Source organism: Sapajus apella, unplaced genomic scaffold, assembly GCF_009761245.1.
Source record: "Sapajus apella isolate SASKATOON/1434 unplaced genomic scaffold, GSC_monkey_1.0 scaffold4, whole genome shotgun sequence".
NCBI classification, from domain to species: Eukaryota; Metazoa; Chordata; class Mammalia; order Primates; family Cebidae; genus Sapajus; species Sapajus apella.
The window spans coordinates 48,053,627-48,081,335 of NW_022436944.1; the positions used below are offsets into that span (position 1 = coordinate 48,053,627).

Genomic DNA, 27,709 nt, shown 5'->3' on the forward strand with positions numbered 1-27,709 from the left:
TCTACAAAAAATAAAAATTAATAAATAAATTATCTGGGTGTGGTGGTGCATGCTTATAGTCCTATTTACTCAGGAGGCTGCGGTTGGAGAATTTCTTGTGCCCAGGAGGTCAAGGCTGCGGTAAGCGGTATTCATACCCCTACCCTCTAGAAAGAGTGAGAGAAAGAAAGAACGAACGAACGAACGAACATCAAGCTCCCTATATAACTGAGAAATGCCATAAAACCTGAGAGTAAGGACTTTCTAAGTCAATTGATTTGGTCCAAGTATAGTTAAAACTTGTAGTTTGAAACATGATGTTGTGACTTAGCTGTCACCACTAACATCTAGTTCACTAGAAGTTGATAGTTTTTCTTTATTTCTTTTTAAAGTTATTTAGCTGATAGGGGAAATATACTACGCTTTATACTGATTATATATACAAACTAACATAAATTTAAGATTCATCATTGTTATCTGTTTCTTTATATATCACAAGTTCCAGGATGGAAAAGGTAAATTATTCAGTAAATATATCTAGAAAAATTGTGTCAGAGAAATTGGGCAGTTATTTGGGAAAAAATTGTCACCATAAATAAAATGAAATAAAGATAAGAAGGTAGATGTAAAGTAGAAATCTATTTTTTCTTATCTGTCCGGTTTTTAAAAATTCTACTTAAAGTTCTGGATACATGTGTGCTGAATGCGCATGTCTGTTACATAAGTATACATGTGCCATGGTGGTTTGCTGCACCTATCAACCTGTCATCTAGGTTTGAAGCCCCGCATGCATTAGGTATTTGTCCTAATGCTCTCCCTTCCCTTGCCCTAGAAATCTATATTTTTATAAAAATGAAAATAAAATACTGGGGACAGGATAGGTTATCTCTAAGAATTAAATCAAAGTATCAAAAGAAAATATTCTATACTTGTCTGTCAAATTAGTGTAAGTAAAGGAAAACAATTACAAAAAATTAATGCTACAAACAGGATAGAAAAAGACTTAATACCTTTGATATAGAAAGAAAACATAAAAATCAGTAAAAAATAGTAATAGTATAAATTAAAAATGGGCAAGAATATAGGTAGGCATTTCACAGAAGGCCAATTAAAGTGCTAGTAAATACACCAAAATGTTTATTAGTAATAACAAAACGTAAAAGGTTGTAACACTATGCCTGTTTGTATTAATTTTACAAAAATTATTAAGATGACTTTACCTGTTGCTAACAATTTATCTATAGTAATTAGCAAAATAATTTCACTTCTAAAAATTACCCTTTAGAAATAAACAGAGCTAAAGGTAAAAGCTTTATTTTTAGAATATTTATCACTGTGTTAATTTTGAAAGAAAACTTAGAAACAACCTAAAACATCAAGAATAAGTAGAAACTGAAATAAATTTTGGTATCTATACACTGCTTTGATGAAGGCTTTAATGTTTTCTTAACATTTAATAAGTAATACAAATAAAAGGAAGTATGTATGGGTGTGTTCTGTATATGTTTCGTATGATTGATAATGATTCAAGCATAAAGCAAGTGTATGATCATTTCCCTTCTAATCTTTGCTTTTAAGGACCCAGAAATTAATACCTTTATAAATTTATCCAACAGATATTTAGTGAGTGGCTTCTATGTCTTGGGCACTGGGAGAAATGCTCGGTGGGGTGCTTTGGCAATTGTGGGTCTTTGGGTCTAGCTTATTGACCAGCATATGTTATGGAGCTAAACTAGGTTTCTAGAACCATATTGAGAGACATATGACTGTCACACCTGGAGCATAACACATGGGTCTTCAAAGAAAGAAGGCCTGGCATGAGAATCGAGAGCTGAAGTATTGAGAGCTAAGGGATTTCCAGCCAGAGAAGATGAAAGCAAAGAAGAGCAGATTACAACAGGCAAAGAATAGGCAAATAGTAATATGGGGTAATTACGGTAAAGTAGTAGGCTGCTTCCTGTGCCTGGATTTTGATGTATTCTCATCCAGTTCTGTTGCTTGTATGATCTTATTCTATGGGCAATGAGAGAACCACTGCAGGTCTTATTAATTATGACAATGTTTTTGAGTAGCAAGGGGCAGGAACCAACTTAAACAAAACATGGGAAACGATGAGCAAGTGCTCTTTTAGACTAGATTGCATGCAGGTTGATTGTCTTGGAATATAATCTCAGGAAACAGGAGTGAGGAGGAGGGAAGAGTGAAAGAGGGAAGCTGGGAAAGATAATACATAAATGTATCACTAAGTTGCCTACTTCACAGGTGACTGGTGCTGTTTACCATGAGGCCTTTGCAGAAATATTTAAAATGTGTTTGAAGACTGGCTGCCTGGGGAATTAAAAAATGGCATACATTTATGTACTGGATTCAATTCACTATTAATCAAGGTAGTCCCATTGGCAGTAACTTCCCCTGCACTTCTAGAATACAAAAAGCTACTGAGAGGGTCCCTGTGCATGTTCCATGGTGTAGCATCAGAGAACCAAGTGAGAGGTATAAGGCTGAGGCAAGGTGCTGTCAACTTGCACCTACATGAAGAAGGTTGAAGGAAGCTTAAAAAGAACTAGGCCCAGGTGCAAGAGTTGGGGCCAAGCGTATTTGAAGTTGTGCACAAGAGGTGTCCTACATTTGTCTGTTGTGGCTCAAAGAAGAGCAAAGCCACAGAAAGGCAGATATAGAGCTGAGCCTCACAGCAACTGCGACTAGATACACAAGCTTTTTCTGGACTTTCTCAGTCTTGAGTCTCTGTAACTCTTTGGTTGGGCTTCACCCTTTTTCTCTACCTATAGGTAGTTTTCTCTACATGGCAAAAACGAGTTTCTTAATGACTTCTACATATTTTGCATCTTACAATTTCAGTTTTAGAAAACAACGATAAAGGATATCACCATTGACTCCACAGAAATACAAACTACAATCAGAGAAACAAAAAACTCTATGCACCTAAACCAGTAAGCCTGGAAGAAATGGATAAATTCCTGGACACTTGCACCCTCCCAAGCCTAAACCAGAAAGAAGTTGAAACCTTGAACAGACCAATAACAAGGGCTGAAGTTGAGGCAGCAATTAACAGCCTGCCAACCAAAAAAAGCTCAGGTCCAGATGGGTTCACAGCTGAATTCTACCAGACGTACAAAGAAGAGCTGGTACCATTCCAAACAATACAAAAAGAGGGAATCCTTCCCAAATCATTTTAAGTGACCAACATCATCCTGATACCAAAACTCGGCAGAGACTCAACAAAAAAAGAAAACTTCAGGCCAATATCCATGATGAACACAGATGCGAAAATCTTCAATAAAATACTGGTAAACTAATTAAAACAGCACATCAAAAAGCTTATCCATCACGATCAAGTAGGCTTCATTCCGGGGATGTAAGGCTGGTTCAACATACACAAGTCTATAAATGTAATCCATCACGTAAACAGAGCCAAAGACAAAAACCACATGATTATCTTGATAGATGCAGAGAAGGCATTTGACAAAATTCAACAGCTTTATGCTAAAAACTATCAATAAACTAGGTACAGATGGAATGTATCACAAAACAATAAAAGCTATTTAGGAGAAATCCACAGCCCATATACTGAATGGGCCAAAACTGGAAGCATTCCCTTTGAAATCTGGCACTATACAAGGATGCCCTTTGTCCCCACTCCTATTCAATATAGTATTGGAAGTTCTAGCCAGAGCAATTAGAAAAGGAAAAAAAAAATAAAGAGTATTCAATTAGGAAAAGAGGAGGTCAAATTGTCTCTATTTGCAGATGACATGATTGTATATTTAGAAGACACTATCATCTTAGCCCAAAATCTCCTGAAACTGATAAGCAACTTCAGCAAAGTCTCAGGATACAAAATCAATGTGCAGAAATCACAAGCATTTCTATACACCAATAACAGACTACACAGAGCCAAATCATGAGCAAACTCCCATTCACAATTGCTATACAGAGAATAAAATACCTAGGAATACAACTAATAAAGGATGTAAAGGACCTCTTCAAGGAAAACTACAAACCACTGCTCAAGGAAATAAGAGAGGACACAAACAAATGAAGGAGCATTCCATGTTGATGGTTAGGAAGAATCAATATCGTGAAAATGGCCATACTGCCCAAAGTAATTTATAGATTCAATACTATCCCCATCAAGATACCAATGACCTTCTTGACAGAACTGGAAAAAATCACCTTAAACTTCATATGGAACCAAAAGAGAGCCTGCATAGCCAAGACAATCCTAAGCAAAAAGAACAAAGCCGTAGTCATCATGCTACCTGATTTCAAACTATACTACAAAGCTACAATAATCAAAATAGCATGGTACTGGTACCAAAACAGACATACAGACCAATAGAACAGAACAGAGGCCTTGGAGGCAACACCACACATCCACAACCATCTGATCTTTGACAAACCTTGCAAAAGCAAGCCATAGGGAAAGGATTCCATGTTTAATAAATAGTGTTGGGAAAACTGGCTAGCAGTGTGCAGAAAGCAGAAACTGGACCCCTTCCCGACACCTTACACTAAAATTAGCTCCAGATGGATTAAAGACTTAACCTTAAGACCTAACACCATAAAAACCCTAGAAGAAAACCTAGGCAAAACCATTCAGGACATAGGCGTAGGCAAGGACTTCATGACTAAAACACCAAAAGCATTGGCAACAAAAGCCAAAATAGACAAATGGGACATAATTAAATGCCAGAGCTTCTGCACAGCAAAATAAACAATCATTAGGGTGAACAACAACCAACAGAATGGGAAAAAAATATTTGCAATCTACCCATCTGACAAAAGGTTAATATCCAGAATCTATAAAGAACTAAAACAGATTTACAAGAAAAAAACAAACCCATCCAAAAGTGGGCGAAGGATATAGACAGACACTTTTCAAAAGAAGACATACATGAGGCCAACAAACATATGAAACAATGCTCAACATCATTGATTATTAGAGAAATGCAAATGAAAACCACATTGAGATATCACCTCATGCCAGTTACAATGGCGATCATTAAAAAATCGGGAGACAGCAGATGCTGGACAGGATGTGGAGAAATAGGAACACTTTTACACTGTTGTTTGGAGTGTAAACTAGTTCAACCATTGTAGAAGACAGTGTGGCGATTCCTCAAGGAACTAGAAATAGAAATTCCATTTGACTCAGCAAGCCCATTACTGGGTATACACCTAAAGGATTATAAATCATTCTATTATAAAGACACATGAACATGTATGCTCATAGCAGCACTGTTTACAATAGCAAAGACCTGGAACCAACCCAAATGCCCATCGACGATAGACTGGACAAGGAAAATGTGGCACATATACACCATGGAATACTATGCAGCCATAAAGAACGATGAGTTCATGTCTTTTGTAGAGACATAGATGAATCTGGAAACCATCATTCTCAGCAAACTGATACAAGAATAGAAAATCAAACACCGCATATTCTCACTCACAGGTGGGTCTTGAATAGTGAGAACACATGGACACACAGGGAGGGGAGCATCACACACTGGGGTCTGTTGGTGGGGGCAAGGGAGTGACAGTGGGGGGGTGGGGTAGTCGGGGAGGGATAACAAGGGGAGAAATATCAGATGTAGGTGCCGGGGGGATGGAGGCAGCAAACCACATTGCCATGTGTGTACCTATGCAACAATCCCGCATGATCTGCACATGTACCCCAGAACCTAAAGTACAATTAAAAAAAAAAAAGCTAAAAAAAAAAAAAAAACAAAAACACTGACATGCTTAGACCCACATCTAAAATTTCTAGGACAGAATTTCATCAAACTTTCATAGGCCAGGTATTCATTTTTGGACCAATGAATACATGTAAGGAGAGATGTCATGTAAGGACACGAGGATACTGGTAGAAACCATATAACTAATCGGGGAGGAATAGTTTCCAAAAGAAGAGCAAGATGCCAAGCAGACAATACCAGAAATGTATACCACATGTCCTGAGTTAAAAAAAACACTCTTTAAGCATATGGATCCTCGAAGTACCTGTACCAAATAACCAGAAAATACAAAAATAGTGTCAGAATTCAGGCAAGAGTTAGGAACAGGTAAAAGAATAGAAATGGTATTAATGAGAAATAATTGGTGGGTCATGTGACCCACTTTAGTTTTACACGATGCCCTTACATTCTCCATTAACAGGAATTTGTTCAATAAGCATTTGTGATGCCAGGTCCAGTGAGAAATGGAGGAAATGCCATAGCACGTAAGACACAATCTCTCTCCTCAAAAAGCAGATCATCATGTGACTTAGTAACAACAGCAATACCTTATTTTTATAGGACATCTTTAATCCATACCTTGAGATCCCTGGCTCCATGACACAGAATCAAATTAACAGAACTCAATGTAAACAAACTCTTCTTTACTGAAGGTCAAGGCCCGAGTTCTTTGGGAGGTTTTCATCTGGGCTAATGCTTCATGTCTAATTGGTAAAGATACCAGAATCAGTGATATGGGATTGTTTTGTTTGGGCACAGCACTTGGAAGAAAGCATTGAAACTTGATAGCAGTACTCAACATTAGATTTTTTTTTTTCTTGTATCTTGTTTGACTCCAAATAGTAGTGGATAATCTAAATATTTTAGCCACCTTCATGGGGCATGAAAGTAATCCCACACTTATTCTACATGGGAAAAGCTTTGTCAACGAGAACTCTATTTGTCTTTCTCTTGTTGAAAATTTAGTTATTCTTTAAGACCTACTTCAGACATAAGCATGTACATAAAGTCTTCTGGAAGTCAAATTAATTTCTCCATTCTCTGGGCTCCCATATCATCATCTATCAGTTGAGCTGTAATTATTCATATGTTTTTATCTCTCCCTCTAGACTTTGAGTTACTTAAAGGCAGGAACCTCAACTTACTCATCTTTATTTTCCCAGACTTCAGTACAGTACATGGCATATGGAAAGTTCTCTGATCTGAAGGAGGAATGGTGGTAAATTAAGACATTTGTCCTCTTTCAGATTAGCAGGCAGAGATACTTGGTGTTAAGTCACTAAAGCTTTCATAACTTTGTTTCCTTTAAATGAGCAAAAGGTCCCTACATGTTTTTGGTGCAGTTGACTCACTAACTGGTATGTCACTGATATTTAAGGCTCAGTGTGCAACAAAAAGCACTCCTGTCTTTTGTCAGTTCTTATGAGAAATTCTACAAAGGATCATAGCACCTGCACAAAGCCAAGATAGGAGAAATCCAATATAAGTCATGTCATAGTATTATTATTATTTTTAAAAATTATTTTATTTTCTAGGAATAGAGCCTCTGACCCCAGAGAATACTGTGGTCTGTCTCAAAGGAGGCCACCAGAAAACCATACACAGTGAAAACAAAACATAAAATACAGAAAGCCTTCTGCAGAGGTGAGAGGTGATATTTCACACTTTTTTTTTTTTCTCACCTGATGAGTGATAGGGCACACTGCTAAATCTCCTTTGTTCATTTGTAGGTTGTTTCACATAATACTGATTTAAACCCATTATTGCCTAGATTTCAGTCCTTGAATGCAGATTAGCTCTGAATAAAAATTTTTAAAACCTATATATCATGTAATAATAGTTCAGAAGAACAGTTTTTCAACAGTGAAAATAGAGAAACAGAGGATCTAAAGGATAATCATCATAGCAACAATAGCTACAGTTTAAGAATGGCCTACTGTGTGTGAGACAGACACCACTGTCAGTGTAACAGGGCATCATTAAGGTTTAAATTAATCATGCAGAGGTAGGTTATATTTTTACAGATAAAAAAATTGAGGCCCAGGAAGATAAACCATTTACCAAATGTTACATTAAAAGTAGCAGAGCAGCTATCTTTCTCTATACAACAACATGAATGAATCTCATAGCCACAAAGTTCAGCAAAAAAAGCCAGATATGAAAGACTACACACTGTATGATTATATATGAAGTTCAAAAACAGGCAAAACTAATCAATGCTCAAAGAAGTTACAAGAGTAGTTAATTTTGTGGAGAGAGGTTTTATTAAGAGAAGAGCAGGAGAGAGGTGAGGTGTCACACTTTTAAACAGACTTCACAAGGAACCTTCTGGATGGCTAGAAATGTTCTATATTTTGACATATGTATACATATGTAAATACTCATTTAGCTGTACAAAGATTTATAATCTTTATCGTAAATAAGTTATATCTCAATAAAAGCAGTTAAGTAAAGTAGGGGAGAAAAATGAGTTTAGCTCTGTGTATTAGGCCATTCTCACATTGCTTTAAAGAAATACCTGAGACTGGGTGATTTACAAAGAAAGGAAGTTTAATTCACTCACAATTCTGTAGGTTGGACAGGAAGCATGAAGCTGGTATCTGCTTGGCTTCTGGGGAGGCTTCAGGAAACTTGCAATCATGATGGACTGTGAAGGAGGAGCAGGCATGTCACATGGCCAGAGCAGGAGCAGGAGAGAAGGGAGGTGCCACACACTTTTAAACAGATCTCACAAGATCTCACTCACTATCGCAAGGACAGTACCAATAGGATGGTGCTAAACCATTCATGAGAAATCTGCCCCCATGATCCAATCACCTCCCAACAGGCCCCACCTCCAACACTGGGTATTACATTCAGCATGAGATTTGGATGAGTACATATATCCAAACTATGTCAATCTGTTTAGTTCCAATGGTCCTCTCTTTTCACTAGATACTTTTTCTGCAATCAGTTTCAAGTTTTTATATTAAATACAAACTCTTACCCATTTTTCCAGGATAGTGCAAAGAAGTCTTTACAGATAATTTAACAAACTGTTGCATGTAAATTAACATAGCACAAATTGCAGATTTCAAAGAGGTTGGTTAAGAAAAGTTGATATAGTAATCTGGGACTAAGTTTATAAAGAATTTTATGAACCTTGTTAAAAGAAGGTGTTTGAATTTTATTTACATAGGGAAATACGGAGGATTTATGTATGTATGTATGTATGTATGTATGTATGCATTTGTTTCAATTGGCAAGTTAGATAGTATATATTTATAGGGTACATCATGATGTTTTTAAATATATATATTATGCAATGGCAAAATAAAGTTATTTAACATATGCATTACTCCACATAATTTTTTTTTGTAATGGGAATACTTAAAATCTCTTAGTAGCAGTTTTCAAATAGACAGTATATTGTTACTAACTGAAGCGACCATTATGTACAGTAGATCTCTTGAACTTATTCCTCCTGTCTGATATTTTCCATTTTTTTATTAACGTTTCCCCGAGGTCCCCAAACCCTTAGCTTCTGATTACCACCATTTTACTCTCTAGAAGTTTGGCTTTTTCACACTGCACATATAAGTAAGATAATGGGTATTTTTCTTTCTGTGCCAAGGCTATTTCACAGAAGATTCTTTTAAAATTGAAGGATACATCATGTCCTCCAGGTTCATCCATGTTGTTGCAAATGACAAAATTTCTCTTTTTAGAGTGGAACAGTGTTCCATTGTGTATATATGCCATATTTTCTTTATCCATTCATCTGTTGATGGACACTTAGGTTGATTCCATACCTTGGCTATTGTGAATTATGCTGCAATAAAACATGGGAGTACAGATATCTTCTCAGCAGGCTCATTTCATATCCCTTGAATATATACCCAGTAGTGGGAATGCTGGATCATATGGTAGTTCTGTTCTTAAGTTTTCGGGGTGCCTCCAGACTGTTTTCCATAATGACTATACTAATTTACCTTCCCACCAGCAGTGTGTAAGTGTTCTCTTTTCTCTATATCATCATCAACGTTTTATTACCTTCCTGTATTTCTGCTATTCTAACAGATATTAAGTAATATCTCACTGTGGTTTTAATTTGAATTTCCCTGATGATGAATGACATTGAACATTTTTTTCACATACTTGTTATCATTTATATGTCTTCTTTTGAGAAATGCCTGTTAAGGTTCTTGGCCCATTTTTAAATTGGGTTGTTTTCTTGCTATGGAATTGTTTGAATTCCTTATATATTTTGGATGTTAACCCCTTATCATTTGTACGGTTCTCAAATATATTCTCCCATTCCATAGGTTGTCTCTTACTGGGAATTTTATATAGGAAATTTTATGATCAATTTGCTGTTGTGGGTGAAATGGATTAGAGAGAATAAGTGGGAAGAAGAAATGCCTAGGAACAGAGAGCCATTTCAGAACTATTATAACAATATCAGCAAAAATGGGAAGATCTTGCACTAAGAGTTATGATTATGTTTGGCAGATATAATAAAGATATCTTAAGGAAGGAGAACTGAGTAGATATTCTGATCAATCAGATGTAGAGAATGAGGGACAGACAGGAGCTGACTGCAGTGGACAGGTGAACTGAGTCAGATTAAAGCAGGCCCTATTTAAAAGTCAGAAAAACAGGGACAAAGTATTTTATTCTGGTGAGAGATGAACGCTAGGCAGGTTCTCAGGGCTCTAGCCAAGTGATCTGGGATTCAGGGAATAATTGTAGTCCTTATAAAAAATTTGAATGTAGCCGGGCGCGGTGGCTCAAGCCTGTAATCCCAGCACTTTGGGAGGCCGAGGCGGGTGGATCACGAGGTCAAGAGATCGAGACCATTCTGGTCAACATGGTGAAACCCCGTCTCTACTAAAACTACAAAAAATTAGCTGGGCATGGTGGTGCGTGCCTGTAATCCCATCTACTCAGGAGGCTGAGGCAGGAGAATTGCCTGAACCCAGGAGGCGGAGGTTGCGGTGAGCCGAGATCGCGCCATTGCACTCCAGCCTGGGTAACAAGAGCGAGCGAAACTCCGTCTCGGAAAAAAAAAAAAAAAAATTTTGAATGTTTTTATCAGTTGAACTGTGTCTCCCAAAATTCTTGTGTTGAAGTCCTAGCCCCCAGCACCTCAGAATGTGACTGCATTTGGAGACAGGGTTTTAAAACAGGTAGTTTAGGCAAAACGAGGCCATTAGGATATTCATTAGAGTGGGTCCCAATCCAATATAGCTGGTGTCCCTATAAGAAGACATTAGGACACACAGCTACACACAGGGAAGACCACATGAAGACACAGGAGAAGATGTTATCTACAAGCCAAGAAGAGAAAGAAGCCTCAGGCAAAAGCATCCTTGTTAACAGTTTTGATCTCAGACTTCTACCCTGCAATTGTGAGAAAATATTTTTGTTGTTTAAGCTACCCAGACTGTGGCACTTTATTATGACAGTCCTAGCAAATAATATAAATGTCAAGATGGGCCTAAGTCCTTTCAAACCACAGAAGGCACAAGCCATGCCAACCGGGTGCTAAATAATACAGCTCAGAAAGTAGGCAGGGCCACCAGGAACCCTTGGTTATTGATCTTCTGGCCAATAACTACTTCTCAATCCTATCCTCTGGTAGAGATGGGGCTTCTAATATTCTTTCAAGTTTGATTCTTATTGACTCAAGTGTGAAATCTCATTGATTTCAAGTTTGATTCTCATCTGTAGCAGAGCCGAGCTACAGATGAAAAAGTCTTTAATTTTGATGCTAAGAAGAGTCAGAAGCAAGCAGGGGCTGACTGACAATCTCAATTTCAAAAAATAACTAACTGAATATCAACATATAGCACAAAAGAATGTTAGATCTGGTCACAACTGACTCAAAAATAATTAAGATATTTGTTTCCACTTGCACATTCCTTTGCCTTCACATGCAAAGAGAAATTCACTGTGGTTCAACTGTTATTACCCTGGATTACTGCAAATTTCTCTGAACTGACCTTTCTGTTTCATTATCACCACTCTTAGCCCCCAATAATGAAGATCAAGGGCAGATCATTTTAGGCATGAATAGGCACATTGCCATGATTTTCTCATTTGTCTGTATATATTTGCCAAAAAAAGGAATAATCTGGAAATCTTGACTCTTGGTCCTAATCTCCTAAATCCAATTTTGAAAGGTAGTTTCTTCCTTTGCAATTACTCCCACGTTCATCCTTTTATATTTTTATGTATCCCAGTTTAGGCTCTTTTCAGATCTTGCCCAAACCAGCACAATAGCCTCCTTACTTTTCCGCTTGCCTTTTAGCTCTTTCCTTGCTACCTAAATCAATCCTGCACAAAACTTGCGTAAAACACCTTTAGAAAATTTTGACCACAATGCTCCTTTCCTGTATGTTAACCTCCAATGGAGTCTTGTTCCTTATAGCAACACATTCAAACACACCTCTGTCTAATGTTTAAGGCTGTGGGAGTCTGGCCTTTTCTAGCCAATGCATAATTGCCCTAGCTTTCCAAATCCTCAAATATATTCAAGTGATTTCAAGCACTGCCCACCACATGCCTGCCACACAGCACAGTGCTTCCCAACCCTGTGCTTTTGTTCATATGGTTCCATTCCTTAGCCTGCATCTCTGCCATGCTCCACCATGCTCCTTTAAGAGCAGTTCAAATCCCAGAAGATTTTGATCTCATTTTTCTCCTAGCACGACATGCCTTTTTTTCTGTCTGCTCATTCTGCCCATCTTTCAAGGCCAAGCATAACTTATAACTTATCTTTGAAGTCTTTCCTAACCATTCCAGCATTCAGTCTTTTGAGAAAGGCTTCTGTGGGGTCACCAGTGACCAGACATTGAGCTCTAGGGATCACAATTGAGTAAGACACTGTTCTTAATTTCCAGGATGATGTCCTCTGCTATTTCCTTGAGTTTCTATTGCAATTACTACCCAAATAATTGTCTACTAATAAGGCGATGCCTCAGGAAATTTCTTGTTGTTAATTGCCAATTACATTTGCTTAACTTAAAAAATGACTCATCTTACCTAGTTAGGTTGCGAAGATTCAGTTTTCCCCAAAGTACCTAGTTTTCCCCCAAAGTATCTAGTTTAACATGGGAGTAGAGAGAGATATGCTATTATGTATTGGGTATTGGGCTATTACTTTTGCTAGTGCTTCTCCCAGTGTGATATGGCTAGCAGTTCATTTTATGGGACACACAAAACCCATGATTTTACAGATACTGTTGCTGAGGATAAGGCTAAATAGTGCCTATGTAAGTGTTTTTAAAAAGTGAGTTGATTTAAAAACAAATGTTAAACAGTAATGTTTCAAGTGATAGCCATGGCAAAAACGGTAGAGGTGGTCCTTCAATGTATTTCAAATGCATTATATGATGTCACATTTATTCCTCAGAACAACCTTGCAAATTAGAAACCGAAGTCCAGAAAAATGATAGAACTTATTGAAGTCACTAAGGTAACAGATCATGCTACAGGCTTCAAGTGAAAAAAGCCAGGTCTTTCTGACTGAAGCTCTTCAAACTTTCCCTCTTTACCATAATACCCTTTTGCGTATAGAAAGATTTAGCTTAATCTAATACTTGAATAGAGGTGTCTGACCTGTGTTTTAATACTCGATATTCTCAAAAAGATTTGCTTTAGCTTTCTAAATCAAATCCTTCGCCTTCAGAACAATAAAAGAGACACACCAGAGGCATGTTGGTGTATTTCTAAGCATATTTACAAAACATAAAAGGAAAAGGACCTGATTCCCCGGCTGGGTGAGTGAAACGTTAATTCTTCACCTTGGCACCTCAACCTACAGCTGTAATAAGGGCCGTTATGCCCAAATAGGCCCTTAAACGGAAGACCTGCTGAGCAGAGACCCACTTTCCCAGCCCTGCTCAACTGCCTCAGCTTTTCTGCCAACTGACCAGGCGGAAGCAGCAGCAGGGGAGGAGGGACTGCAGGTAGGTGGGGAGGGGATCATTTTGAAAGCCCTAAATCCCTTGCAGGGAAGAAGCAGCTGCTCCTTGTTTTTCTAAACATCTGTCCCATCTGTCCCAGGCCGCACCTCACCCTTCGGTGGCTCGAGACAGTTAAACATAAATTTGACAAGGAGGCACTTCTGAAGGCTGGTTTGTGAGTGGAAATGAACCTTAGTACCAGCTAGAAAGTTTCTTCCACTGAGAAGAGGTTAGTAGGGGGACTTCAGCGGGACGGCTATTACCTTTCTTCATTTTACTCTCACAAAACATACAGCTTTTACGGTAGAGGCGGGTTTGTAACATCACCCAAATCAGCCCGTACGCCCTGAGGACATGATTTTACAACACAGAGGTACTTCTAGAGCCCGCATTTTAACCTCTAGGAGAGCCGTAGTCTTTGATTTGAAGGAGAAATAACGATATTGCACAGACCACAGCACCTTTATGGAGAACAAGCTGTGCACACCTAGCGTGTGTGACGTTTACCACATTTAACAGCGTGTTTTTATTCGTCTCCTCCGCCACACCGCTCCCTGAGAACAGGGACGTTATTTTTCTGGTTATTTTCCTCTCGCATTCAGAACCGTGGCTGGAATTTGGCAGCCATGGAACAGACATTTATGAATGAATGAACGTTACCGAAGAAAAAAATAAAGGAACTGAATGATTCATTGGGTTCTCCGAAGGCGGGTATGGGGGGCGGGGCTCGGACTTGGACCCAGTTACCGAGTGAGGCGCAGTCCCAAAGTCCTGCAGCTCCGGCTCCAGTCACCGCAGACTCACGTCAGCAACCGTTGCTCAGGCCTCACGAAGCTAGGCTGCGCGCGTCCTGCGCGGCCCCGCCCCGAATGAGCGCAGCCACGCCCCCTTCCCTGGTCATTCCCTCAGCGAAGTCAGTTCCACTCGCTACACGATTGGGGCGGGGCCAGGGGAGCGCAGGCGCAACGGGCGGCGGAAGTAAAAACCCGGGAAGGAAGAGGGAAAGGGGCCTGTTGGTGCTTTGCAAAGGGCGCCGCGTTTCTGCTGCGGGAAGCTCCCGAAGCTCCCGGAGGTCGCTCGCGCGTCCGATCCCAAGCTCCTCCCCTCTACTTCCCTCCCCTCTACTCCCCTCCCCGCTTGCCCTCGGAGCCGCTAAGGGGCTGCCTTCTTCTCCGCCCGCCGAGATGGCGCTTGACCCCGCAGGTACCGGGCGGGAAGCGGGGTTTGCCGAGGGGCCTCATCCCAGGTCTCACGCCAGGGGCCGTAGGGGTTGGATGCCGACCTGGGAAAGGTGCAGAGCTCTGAGTGGCACTGCTTCCACCAGCGTCTCCTCAGGCTGCTTCACCCGGTCTTACGTCATCTTCTCATTTGTTGGGGGTTATGGTTAGCTGAGGTTGCGTTTGATGTCTAAACTCTCGTCCATTGTGGTTTCCGAGTTAACTCGACTAGTCTCTTCATTGTCACCCTCTTTTTCGCCCCTTAAGGGCACAGACTCATTTAATCTCTGGTGCAGACAGTCTGGCCCCAGAAAAATTTGCATATTCTTTCCAGCGCACAGTTTTACATTTCTGTTTGGGAGTTCATCCTTGTAACCCAACTTAAAAATACATTTCAAAGGATCCATCACGGTGGCAGGAGTCAGGTTTTTGAAAGAGATCTTCAAAGTCTTGAATGTTGTTTTAATTTCCTTGCTTCCAACCACTTCCGTTTACAGCAGTAGTTTAATTTCCCTGGATTTCCCATCCTTATGGAAGGTCACCTGCAGTATCTTTGCTTTAGGCTATTGTTGCAAGGGTATAGATAGCATTTTTGGAGGGAATGGTAATTGGTTTAATACATTTCTACGAAAAGTCAAAACATTGAGAGTTGAAATGGCGTCAAACCTTGGGAGATTGAGAAATGGAAAATGCTCTTTCGGAGCCTTCAAAAAGCATGAAAAATAGGTGTAGCACAGAAATAATGCTTAAATTGAACACGTTATTACCAAGCTAAATGTTCTCAATTATCCACCAATAGTATGTGGTGTGGTAGGTCCTTTTATCTCCATTTTACAGATTAGGACGCTGAAGCGAAGAGAAGTTAAGTGACTAGTCCAAGTGAGTAGTGGTAGATCAGGGAGTACTCTAATTTGAAGCATAGGGGAGTTCTGAAACATAATGATCGTATTCATTTTGGACTATGTGATTATGAAGCAGTTAGCAGTTGACCTGGGCTTTGAAGGATAGAATTTCCAGTGGTTGGAGCTGAAGAAGAGGCAGCCCCATGAGCACAGATGTTGATAGTAAAGTGCACTGTGGGATGCTTGGTTTCAGGATGAATACTATGATTTGGTTCTTGAGAGTAGAATGGTTGTCGGTGAGGGGTGGGTAAGGCAGGTTCAGGTTTAGGCCCATATAATTTATGACATTTCTTATTTTATTTTTATTTTTTTGTTACTGAGACAGAGTCTCACTCTGTCACCTAGGCTGGAGTGCAGTGGCACAATCTTGGCTCACTGCAACCTCTGCTTCCTGGGTTCAAGCAATTCTTCCCCCTCAGCCTCCCCAGTAGCTGGGATTACAGGTGAGTGCCACCGTGCTCGGCTAATTTTTGTATTTTTAGTAGAGGTGGGGTCTCACCCTGTTGGCTAGGCTGGTCTGGAACTCCTGACTTCAAGTGATCCGCCTGCCTCGGCCTCCCAAAGTGCTGGGATCGCAGGTGTGAGCCACTGCACCCAGCCTAATTACGGTATTTCTGAACTTGAAGTGACAATCAAAGAAATCTCATATAGATGAGGAGACTGAGACTGAGAGAGGTTAAAGATTTCCATATATTTATAATTTTTGAATTTAGACAGGGAAATTTGGAAAAAAATATCTTCATACTTGCTGTCTTCACTTGCTTACCTTCCAGTTATTCATTATTCATAAGCCACTCCAATCTTGTATTGTACCCAATGCCACACAACTAGCTGCTGGTAGAGCCAAGTCTGCATAAAACCTAGGTAATTTCATTTCCAGTCCAGCACTGTAGACCATGCCACCTTTTGAGTATTTATTGATTAAGCAAATACTTGTTGAGTGCCTGGCATATGCCCCATATTGTTCTGGGCCCTAGGGAACAGTAGTATATAGGACAATTAATAGCCCAGTCCCACTCTACACAGATGTGTGTGTGGGCATGCGTGCACGCACACACACACACACACACACTTTTACAGATTGTGATAAAAATGAAGAAAATAAGCAATGTCATGTGGTAGATGGTGAAGATAGTAGTCAGTGAAGAGCTTTATGCGGGAGTGACATCTGTATTGAAAACTGAGGGATGAGAGGAAGCTAAGCAGAGTGTGCAAGGCCATTGGTAAAAAAATACTGAAAATATTTAACTTGAATGTGGGTCAGAGTGTGGAGGGGATCCATGAGGAAAGATATTGTGAAAGTAGGTAGTAGGCAAATGCCTAGATATTGCAGAGGCTGCAAGGCCTCCAAGGCTGGCTGTGATAATAAAGCATTTGAATTTTTTTCTAATGCCACCAATAGTATGTGGTGTGGTAGGTCTTTAAAAGACTCTGCCTTTGGAGTCTTTTAAAGAGGGCAGTAACATAATTTGTGTGTTTATTACCCTGGCTACAGTGGTAGCATGCATTGTAGAGGGATTAGGTCTTAAGTGGAAGAAGAAAGACAGGTTAAGAGATGGGAGCAGTAGTCCAGGCCAAATATGTTTGTGTCTTGGCCTAACATGGTATTAGAAAATGGAAAGAAATATGTAGCATCATGAGGAGAAATTGACAGGACTTGCTGTTGCATTGAATAAGGATGGTGAGAGAAAGGGAGGAAATAGCAACTGGGCACAGTGGCTCATACCCATAATCCCAGCACTTCGGGAGACTGAGGCAGGCAGATCGCCTGAGCTCAGGAGTTTGAGACCACTCTGGGAAACATGATAAAACCCCATCTCAACTGATACACAAAAAGTTAGCCAGGCATGCCTGCAGGTGCGTGCCTGTAGTTCTAGCTACTTGGTAGGCTGAGGCATGAGAATCGCTTGAGCCTGGAAGGCAGAGGTTGAAGTGAACCAAGATTGCATTACTGCACTCCAGCTTGGGCTACAGAGTGAGTGTCTCAAAAAAAAAGAGAAAAAAAAAAAAAAGAAAGAGAGGAAATAGGGATAATTTTAGCTTTTTACATCAGCAACTGAGTGGAAAGTCATGGTTAAATCTAACAATGTGATTATTGGAAACTTCAACAAAGGAAGGAATGGAAGCAATGGAAAGTAAAAAAGTAGAGTCAGCAAGTAGGAAGATTTTTTTCCCTAAATTGTTTTGTCTAAATTCCAGAATGAAATGCATGGAAACCGGGTTTTTTTTTTGTTTGTAATTTTGTGTTTATCTGGTTCATACATTGAAGCTTAGGTTCACATTTTGATGTTTTTCTGCTTTGTACGGCCCACGATGCTATTTGCCCATATTGGGTAAATGAATAATAGATACACTAAATGAGGTTTATTTAGCAAAATCTGTTTTCCCCTTGGTTTATTTTGCGTTTTTTGTGATCTTTACAGAAGCTTGATTTTCATTTGGCAGCAACTTTTAATTAACTTTTAAGGGTCTGTTTTCCTAAAGAAACTGAAGCCAACAATGAAATGCAGATTATATACTTACACATAGTTTTTTTTACACTATTTTTTTTATAGTAGCAGTAAAAATAGCACTCTTAGCTTAGTGCCATGTTCTAGACACATTTTCAGACATGATTATATTCTCAGATGATGGCCCATAGTAACCTGCACCTGACAAATTTGATTTTTCCCTTTCTCTATCAACTAGAAGTATTTCCTTTCTCCCTTCTTTGACTTTTCTCCTTATTAGTAAGGTTCTCTTCCCTCTGCCACCATGGATTCATTCTCTACTTATACAGGATGGGGCATGGCACCCTAAGGGAATTTCCCTATATGTGTGTCCCTGTGTCCTTCTATTGCTGTTTTCTTCCAGAAACCTAATAAGAGGAGGAAGATGGGACAGAGACAGGGTTTAGGGGGTGGAAAGTGGGGTCAGGAATTTCATGACATTCCATGAGAAGGTGTTGAAAGTATATGTGTCTTCGAGGATTTCAGTATGGATGCTCTGGAGTATTTGGGTTGCAGTACTCCAAGTTGCGGTTCTTTTAGTGGTTCCTGTGGGGATGTAGGTAAATTAGCTTTAGGGACACTGGCACAGTACTAGCACTTACATTTACTAGAAAATTTTACTTTTTAAGTTAGACATCTAAACAAACTTGAAGAATCTCTTTTGAGCATTGTGTGTTTAATATGTAAAAGGTTATGGAGTTGATTAGAATTTTTTTTTTATTTTTAAATTTCTTTTTAGTGATAGGGTTTTGCCATGTTGCCCAGGCTGGTCTTCAACTCCTGGGCTCAAGCGCTGCGCCCGCCTTGGTCTCAAAGCGCTGGGTTTATAGGCATAAGCCACTGTGTCTGGCCAACTAGAAAAATTTTGATTTTATTATTGCTGCTGTAGCTCTAGAGTATCTTAGACATAAATTACATTGGTGGCACAGAACAAAAGAAAAAAGACTTGTTTAATGTCTACATTTTGTATATTTATAATTTAAAAGTGTATTTGCCATAGAAAATACATTGTTTTTGTCTCACTATGTTTTTGTCTCACTAGATTAATTTAACAACTCTCTGATGTTTCTCTGTGAAATTTGAAAAACACTGCCTTAAGTGAAGACCATAAGAAAGAAGAATTAAGATCAAAGAGGAGTATGTGGCATAGCAGTGGGGTGGGGGTGGGGATTTCAGTTATGAAGCATGAAATGACCTGTAAACCATTTCAAGGATTTTGAATTTTATACTAAGAACAATGGGAAGATACTGCAAGTTTTTAGGGAAGGGAGTGACAAATAGAACGTTCCTCATTTTTTGTTGATCTGACTTTTGTTTAGATTAAGAATAACCTTGATCTCAGCCAAATACTGCATGCATGATGTGTCTTTCTCAGAGAATCCCATCTGGTGGCACACGGTATCTGTCTCTCATAGGTGATGTGAGTTTTGATTACCCACTCAAGGTTTTGCCCTGTTTTATTGTCATATTTTCCCTGTTTTGCAATTAATAACTAATCCGTGGGAAGATTAAGACCTTGTAAATATTTGCTTCTTCTCAAAAATTTCCCTTTGATTTAGGGTCCATTAATGTTTTTTACTTGATTCAGTCTTTCCATAATGGTTGCAAAATAATGATTTTCTACCTCCAGCACACTCCCTTCACATTTACTAGATGGTTGTTGACATTTTGCTCTAAGCAAGGGACTGCTTTGTTTAATTTTTATTTATTTATGAATTTATTATTGGTATTATTCATAAGGACTCATGAATACCTATATTTTTCAATGGTTTATACTCTGTTAATGTACATAATTAGTTTTTGTGCTTGAATTTCCCCAGATTTGGCCAGAGTTTCCTTCAAGCTAGCTTTTGAATCTTTGTCATATGCTCTCACTGTTTTTTTGAGCATTTCCTTTTTATTCCCTGAAAAAAGATATCATTGCTTCATCTTGTACCTACCCTGGCCAATCCATTGAATTAGTTATTTCCCTGAGAAGCCCTAGTTTCATTTATTTGGCCACAGTATTAGAGAATAAGATCTGGTCACGAGGACTGCATATAACTTGGACGTTTTACATGAAAGTGATTTATTAATGGATTGCCTTTGGAAAAAAACAAAACAAAACCCTGTAACAGGGAGTAAGGAAAATAGGAGAGGGGAGGGGAAAAGTCTGAGCAAGGATGTGGTTTCAGGGAAGGCTAGTCTCAGCCTAATCAGCTGTTGTGTACCGCATGGTACATAGAATTTTTGTGTCTTGGAGGCAAGGGAGCTGAGCTGTCATGCCATTTTGCAGCCATTGGTTACTGCAGGAGTTGGGAAGAGGGACAGCAGCAAGGAAGACTGCACAGGGCTTCCATGTCCAAAGGCAGTCTTGAGAAGTTGCAGTTATGAATGCTCCAACATTCTCTGCTGCAGGAGGGATACCATCTCTATCCTAAAAACAATTCGTTGGAGTCTGTTAGGAATCTAGTTGGGTAGTGAGAGTTTAGATAGTAGTGAGAGTTCAGATAGTAGCACGTCAGATAGGAAGGGGTACTTGCACACATGTATACATATATACAGGTATGTGTACTGCAGCTAGTAAAGTGTCACAGGTTGTGGTTAACAAGTTTGAATAAAAATGGCTTAAGATATACCTAAGGTAGGCGAAGCTGTACTTTTTTTTGTCTTCTAGGCCATCGTACATGCTGTTCTCTCTACAATTTTCCTTGTCTTCCCTATCCCCAAGTCTACTGTATTCTTGTTTATTTTTCAAAACTCAATTTAAAATCAGTTTCATAGGAGGCTTTTCCTGATTGTCACCACCTCCAGTTAAAAAATTTTTTTAATGTTTAAAATTAAAAAAAAAACACCAAAATATCATATAACCTATGTATAGAGTTGTTTTCCTTCTAGATATAAATTCCTTTCCCTTGATAAATAAAAGAAAACCTACAGATATGATGCACCTGTATTAACAAATAATTGGAGAAATAAAGAAAAACATGATTTGGAGAATGGGAATATCCTACCTATGTAATAAATAGTAAATATTTTTCATATGAATCCACCTCTTTAAATTTATTAGAGACTAGATAAAAGGATAGGTCATTTAATTTCACCTAGATTGTAGAAGATTACCCACCTACTGCCAGGGAAGTAGTGTGTGGTTGTGGAATCAACACCAAATTTGGCAGTTAATAAGACTGACTTCTTGTTTCAGACTTTGTCATTAACCTATCTTTAATGACATAATATGAGATTTGAGGATGAGAGGTAGAGAGATACATCAGATAATTGCTAAGGTTGCTTCAAGCCTTAAACTTTTATGATTTTAAATATTAATGCTTGTCATAGGTCCTAAGGGGTTCTTGACTCAGCACAGAAATAAATTCAAGTTTATGTGTTGTTGCCTGGATTAGTATCTTTATTTGTTAATCACATATGTGTAAAATTCTGCGTTTTTGACATCTGTGGACATCTGTGGATGTCAGAAATTTGAGAAGTATTACCTTGTACTTGATATAAGTGGAGCAAACAAAATTGTACCCAGGTAAGACTATTGATGCCCAAGTTAACATTCTCCCCCACAATCACCTGTTCTATTTTTGCATTAAGTAAGAACGTTGAAGGAAAAAACTGTTAAGAATGTGATGTTTACTATCCTGCATTATGTTTTGCTAAAAAAAAAAAAACTTACTGGGAGATTCTTACAGATCAAAAGATATGTTAATTACCTAAACATGATTAATTGGAATGTAGAGTATCACATGTTTATGCTGCAGAATAAGGAACCTTGCTTGTCTGATTCATTATTGTATACACAATCCCTTGTGTGGTGATTGGTACATAATAGGTATATAAGTATTTGTTTACAGAGTATCTGTAACTGTCAAATATTAAAACTCTTTTCAATATATGTGTCATTGTTAAACAGTTAAAACAATTTTATTGCATATTTATATACTAGGATTTAGAGGGAATTATAAAGATGAGTTAGATGTGGTCTCTGACCTCTTTAAATTTAACTGTTACATATAGTAGTTCTCAATCTAGCTGCTTATTATTATCGTTTGGGGAGCCTTAAAAAACACCAATACCTGGCTTTTACCCCAGCATTTTTTATTTAACTGGTCTGGGGTGGGGCCCAAGCACTAAGCATTGTGTACAGTCCTCTCAGGTGGTTCTTTGTTACAGCCAGAGTTGAGAACTTCTGGTACCAAAATCTGTCTTAGTCTACTCAGGCTGCCATAACAAAATCCCATAGACTGAGTGACCCAAACGACATACACTGAGTGGCTTAAACAACGTACATTTATTTTTTTACTATTCTGGAGGCTAGGAAGTTCAAGATGAAGGTGCAAGCAGATTTGGTTGCTGGCAAGGACCCATGTCCTGATTTGCAGATGGCTGCGTTCTCCCTGTGTCTTCACATGGTAGTGAGGGGATAGGGATAGGGGAAAGGGGGTTGGAGGAGGAGAGAGGGCGAAGGAGAGAGAGCCCTCTGCCTCTTATGAGGCCACCAATCCTATCAAATTAAGGCCTCACCTTTATGACCTCATTTGACCTCAACTACTTCCCAAAAGCACTGTCTCCAGATACAGTCACATTGTGGGTTAGGGATTCAACATATGAATTTGGGGAATGGTAAACACAATTCAGTTTATACCAACCACTGATGTGGCAGGTATATAGTGTGATGCGATGTGATGTGTTTAAGTCCAGGTGTGATACAGCAACAGAACTAGTGCAGGCAAAATCTTGGGGTTAGAGAAAGGAGAAATCACTTTTTAGTCCTGGGGATCAGGGAGAACTTTGGGATGGAGAAATGTTGAGTTGGGTTTTAAAGAAGTAAACTTTGGTAACAAAAATAAAAGATAGAAGATGTAAAGTGAAGACCAAGATTGAACTAGAATTTGGCTTTACCTGTTACTTGCTGGGTAACACTGCAAGATTGCTTTGAGCTTTCTGAGTCTTAGTTTCTTTATACCTGCTTCTGAATGAGATGATGTTTGTAAACCAGTTTCATTCACCACCCTTTTCTTCCTTCTGTAAATGTTTATCATGTTGCTTCTGTGTGCTATGTAATCATAAGCTGATTTTTCAGGTAAGAAGGGTAACATAACCACTAGGTTGGCAAAATGAAAGTTTACATTGTAGAAAATTTATGTTGGAATTGAGATGCTGGTGAGACATAGAAACGACCAGTAGATAGTTAACAATGTGGAGAGTTGGAGATGGAGATGAGCACTGAGAACTCTGCATAAATGCCGCCTTTAAAGGTGGAACCTCGTGGGATTGCTCCAGGAGGATTAAGTGCAGATATTACCTTGGAAATGTGTATACTTCTAGTATTGTTTACATTGTTCAGGATATTTTTGAAACTCCTTTAAGATTTCCTTCAGATTCTTCAGTATACTCATCTTAATATCCCTATTTTGGAAAATCTTTGTTCTGAAAATGAATTTGAATTTCAGCCAAAGTTTAACTAGAGACAGTTTGGTGAAGGTAATAGATGATTATCCTGGGAAATGCTACTTCTTCGCTTGTCTCAGTTTGTTTTGTGTTGCTGTGAAGGAATACCTTAAGATGAATAATTTATAAAGAAAGTGATGTATTTAGCTCACAGTTCTGCAGGCTATCCAGGAAGCATGGCATCTACTTGGCTTCTGATGAGAGGTTTTATACTGTGTCTGAACATGGCAGAGAATGTCAAAGGGGAAGAGGACATATGTGAAGAGGGACCAAACCTGAGAGGCATCCTGATTTTTACAACAAACCAGTCTCTTGGGAACTAATCGGTTTCTCTGAGAACCAGTCCACTCTCGAGAACCAGTCCCTCCAGGAAGAGCAGGAATTCATTACTGCTAGAAGGGCACAAAGCCATTCCTGAGACGTCTGCCATTATGACCCAAACACATCCCATTAGGCGCCACCTCCTTACACTGCCATATTGGAAATCAGACTGAAATATGAGATTTGTGGGGACAAACCATATCCAAACCATATTGCTCCCACTCCCAAAAAGTTAAATTATGGAACTGGTTTTCTTGTTTACTTCAGACTAGCTCTGAAGCCATACCAAGAAAGAAGATGTGATTTGAGCAAAGGCTGAGTCTGAAATAAGTGAAAAACTCTTCAGTATAAACATAATTCTCCTATCCCATTATCAAAGTACTATATTTTCTTTATAGGAATTTTACGAAATACTGTAAGATGAAAGAAGAATGAGTAGTAACCGGGTGGACAGAGGCACTGAGGAACATTCATAGGGTTGAGAATATTACAGAATCTTCTAGGTGTATTTGAGAAATAAAGTAAGTAAGGCAATATATTGCCAAGAAGGCCAGAAGTATGCTGTCATTTATTCCTTTCTCAAATGTCTGCACCTGTCCCATAACACTGCTGATTTTCTACCAGATATCAGTGGGAAATTGTGCTTGTAGGCAAAGATGGTCTTGAAGTTTTACCAAATAAAGTAAATGTGAAACTTGTTCATTTAAGAAATTATGGCCACAGTGGCGGTTATAACACATTTCTAAAATTGGCAGGTCTTATTGCATAAGTTAATTTCCTGCTTTGGTGTACTTTTAAATTTGTTGTCCCTTTCTGGCCCCTTCTTGCTTAAATCAGTGTGGGTAGAAGAAGAAGTTTTCACACCTAGCAATCTGCAGAATCTGAGGTCCAAGAAATAGGTGCTATTGGGAAATGGGCACATCTCGTGTGAACAAGGTGGTTAATTAACAGTGAAAGCTGATAGGACAGAGGAGCTCAGAGGAAGCATAGTATTGTGGGATATGGGTGGTACCTGACTCAGAAGCTAAGCAGAAATCTTAGAGACACATCTGTCTCACTGGTGTACTTTCCATATTTTGTAAGCATTTGAGCATATACAAAATTAGATTGTTAGTAACTGACCTAATATTTGATGTTTATTCTCTTTGAATGTGTTAGTTCAAACAACTGACGAATTGCCCCTCTTATTTTTTAAAAATATTAAAAAATATATTTTTAAAAACATCTTTTTCCATGATAGGAAGCAGAATCAGAATTCCCTTTGATTTTACTTTCTGATAAAAAAAATTGAGAATTGAGAATTTTTGAATTTTGTTTGTTCAGATGATGATGCCTCTGAAACACAAATTTACTATCTAAGTGTTGTTTCCCTGCTTCAGCATAACTGTGGAAGCTCATTTAGCCTTGTTTGCCAAAGTCCCCTTAAATAGGCCACTACTCCATGTGCATGGTGGTGTCATTGAAGGTTTAGAACCTAAGTTACGTGATCTTGGCATTGGCACTTTATCAGAGGCTCGGATCATTTCACGCCACTTCTTTATCTGCAAGATGAAATCAAAGTACTTGAGAAAACTGTTAAGAAGACTGTATGTATTCATTGCCCTTATCTCTAGGTTTCACAACCAGAGGCAGGCTGAAGCATTGGGAGGAAAATCTCTTCTACTCTTGATTTCCCTTTCTGTTTTTGTTTTGTCAGTTCAAGTATTGCTTCAAAGAAATAAGGTGAATTTTCCTGTTCTAAGATGTCTCTTCTTCTGCTTGTCCTCATTTTACTCTGTCATAGCAAGAGGGTATGAACAAAATTGCCAGAGGAATATCTGGTCATGAGCATGCATATCTTTGTGCTGTTGAGAAAAACTGGAGTTTACCTAGATTCCTGGTGTGAATCACTTAGAACTAACAATTGAGGACTCTGGTCTCGTATTGTATATCATGCCTTCTTCCTGGGGCTCTGTCTTTTGAGACTTTTTGTAGCTAGTAAAGAAGAGGGACCAGTCAGACGTTGTAACTCATGCCTGTGATCCCAGCATTTGGGAGGCAGAAGTGGTTGGATTGCTTGAGTCAGGGAGTTTGAGACCAGCCTGGGAAACATAGTGAGACCACATCTCTATAAAATATACATAACAACATTAGCTGGATGTGGTGGTGCATGCCTGTGTTTCCAACTACTTGGGAGGCTGAGATAGGAGGATCACTTGAGCCTAGGAGGTGGAAGCTGCAGTGAGCTGTGATCACACTATTGCACGCTATCCTGGGTGACAAAGTAGGACTCTTTCTCAAAAAAACAAAACAAAAACAAAAACACCCCCACCCCCCGCAAATAGCTAAAACAAACAAACAAGAAGGACCCAAAGATAGAAACTATTGCTAATAAGAACACTGTTGCAAGTTTATTACAAGCATTTTTCATGTTTTTCCTGCACAGTAAACAGTAGCACCAAACCTTCAGAAACAAGTAAGTGTAACCAGGAAATTTTTTAAAAAGTAGCATTACTGAAGTAAGTATCAAATTAGTTAAATTAGAATGTTTTCATTATTGAAAAGGCATAGCTTGCCCCTTATATATCACATTCTTTCCTATTACAGATTCTGTAATATTCTGATTTCCTTCACTGTTTCTTTGTGGATTCACAGCAAGTGCTGCTGTCAGTAGCCTTATAATCTACTACGGCCATATTGCAAGAACACATGAGCCCCAAAGCAAAATATGAGCTAACAAATTCAGCCAGTGAAAAAGGTGAAAATTGACTTTCAGGTGATGATAGAATGTTGAGAAGTTAGAGCTTTGGAAATTTTCCCTGGTGATATTTTCCTGATTCTTTAATTCAGCATAAATTTATGTGACTATGTAGTAGTATACTTTCAAAATTTAATTTTTAGTTTTGCAATCTCTGTACAAATGTATAACATATATATACCAGATTAAGATTAAGAGAATCACTTTGTAATTTGTGAATAAAAAGTGTCATATCTATAATATTTGTAATGTTGAAGATAGCTTTTTCAAAAATTATAATTAATAAATCATTGATACTTAGTGGCAGCTATTCTATCAAGTGGGAAAACCTTTAGTAGAATTTTTATATGTTTAATACTGTCATTTCTAATTTAATACCAAGAATTTAGAAAATTTTAATCAATATTAATACAATTCGGGAATTATATATTTGCCCTAGGAAGTTTAGAATAATGATCACAAGTCTTGACAAGCGTTTTAAAAACATGTTTGATAGGAATATTACAACTTAGAATTCATAATATAGGTAAATTTCTTTTATAATTTATTTTTGGAAAAATCTATGTCTGTATTCAAGGAATTGATTCAAAATAATATTGACTTAGCTATTTAAGACCATTGGAAGATTTATAGAGCAAAGAGAAGATTCATCAGGACGCTTTATGAGTAAGTTGTATAGATTAAAATTATATACGTGAAAAAAAGTAACACTTTGAAATTGATTTTATAAATAGATGAGTATAATCCAACGTCTTCTAATCTGCTTAGTAATAACACTGAACAGTTATTGAAGTCTAATTATGATTTATCCTATAGGCAAGGCAAAAAGGAATTTGTGGATATAGTCTCAGTTTTATTCTTTTCTCTGTAAATAAGCATCAGCTTTCCACTCTACAAGATGCCACAGTCTCTTCAAATTC

At 38.5% G+C, this 27,709-nt stretch overlaps 1 protein-coding gene and 1 long non-coding RNA gene across 4 annotated transcripts in view; one reads left to right on the forward strand and one right to left on the reverse strand.

The window, feature by feature from the left end:
* The window catches only part of LOC116537551, a 292,436-nt gene extending 277,865 nt beyond the window's left edge, over positions 1-14,571 (reverse strand). The window contains exons 1-2 of the long non-coding RNA XR_004263190.1: positions 14,435-14,571; positions 8,302-8,385 (exon numbers count right to left, since the gene is read on the reverse strand). This is a non-coding gene — a long non-coding RNA (uncharacterized LOC116537551). The remainder of the gene's footprint in view (positions 1-8,301; positions 8,386-14,434) is intronic.
* CMC1 (C-X9-C motif containing 1) overlaps positions 14,534-27,709 on the forward strand; it is a 77,096-nt gene continuing 63,920 nt past the window's right edge. For all 3 annotated transcript variants that reach the window (XM_032259738.1, XM_032259747.1, XM_032259758.1), the window contains exon 1: positions 14,534-14,890. In XM_032259738.1, coding sequence (XP_032115629.1) covers positions 14,557-14,890 — 334 coding nt within the window. In that variant the 5' untranslated portion in view covers positions 14,534-14,556. The remainder of the gene's footprint in view (positions 14,891-27,709) is intronic.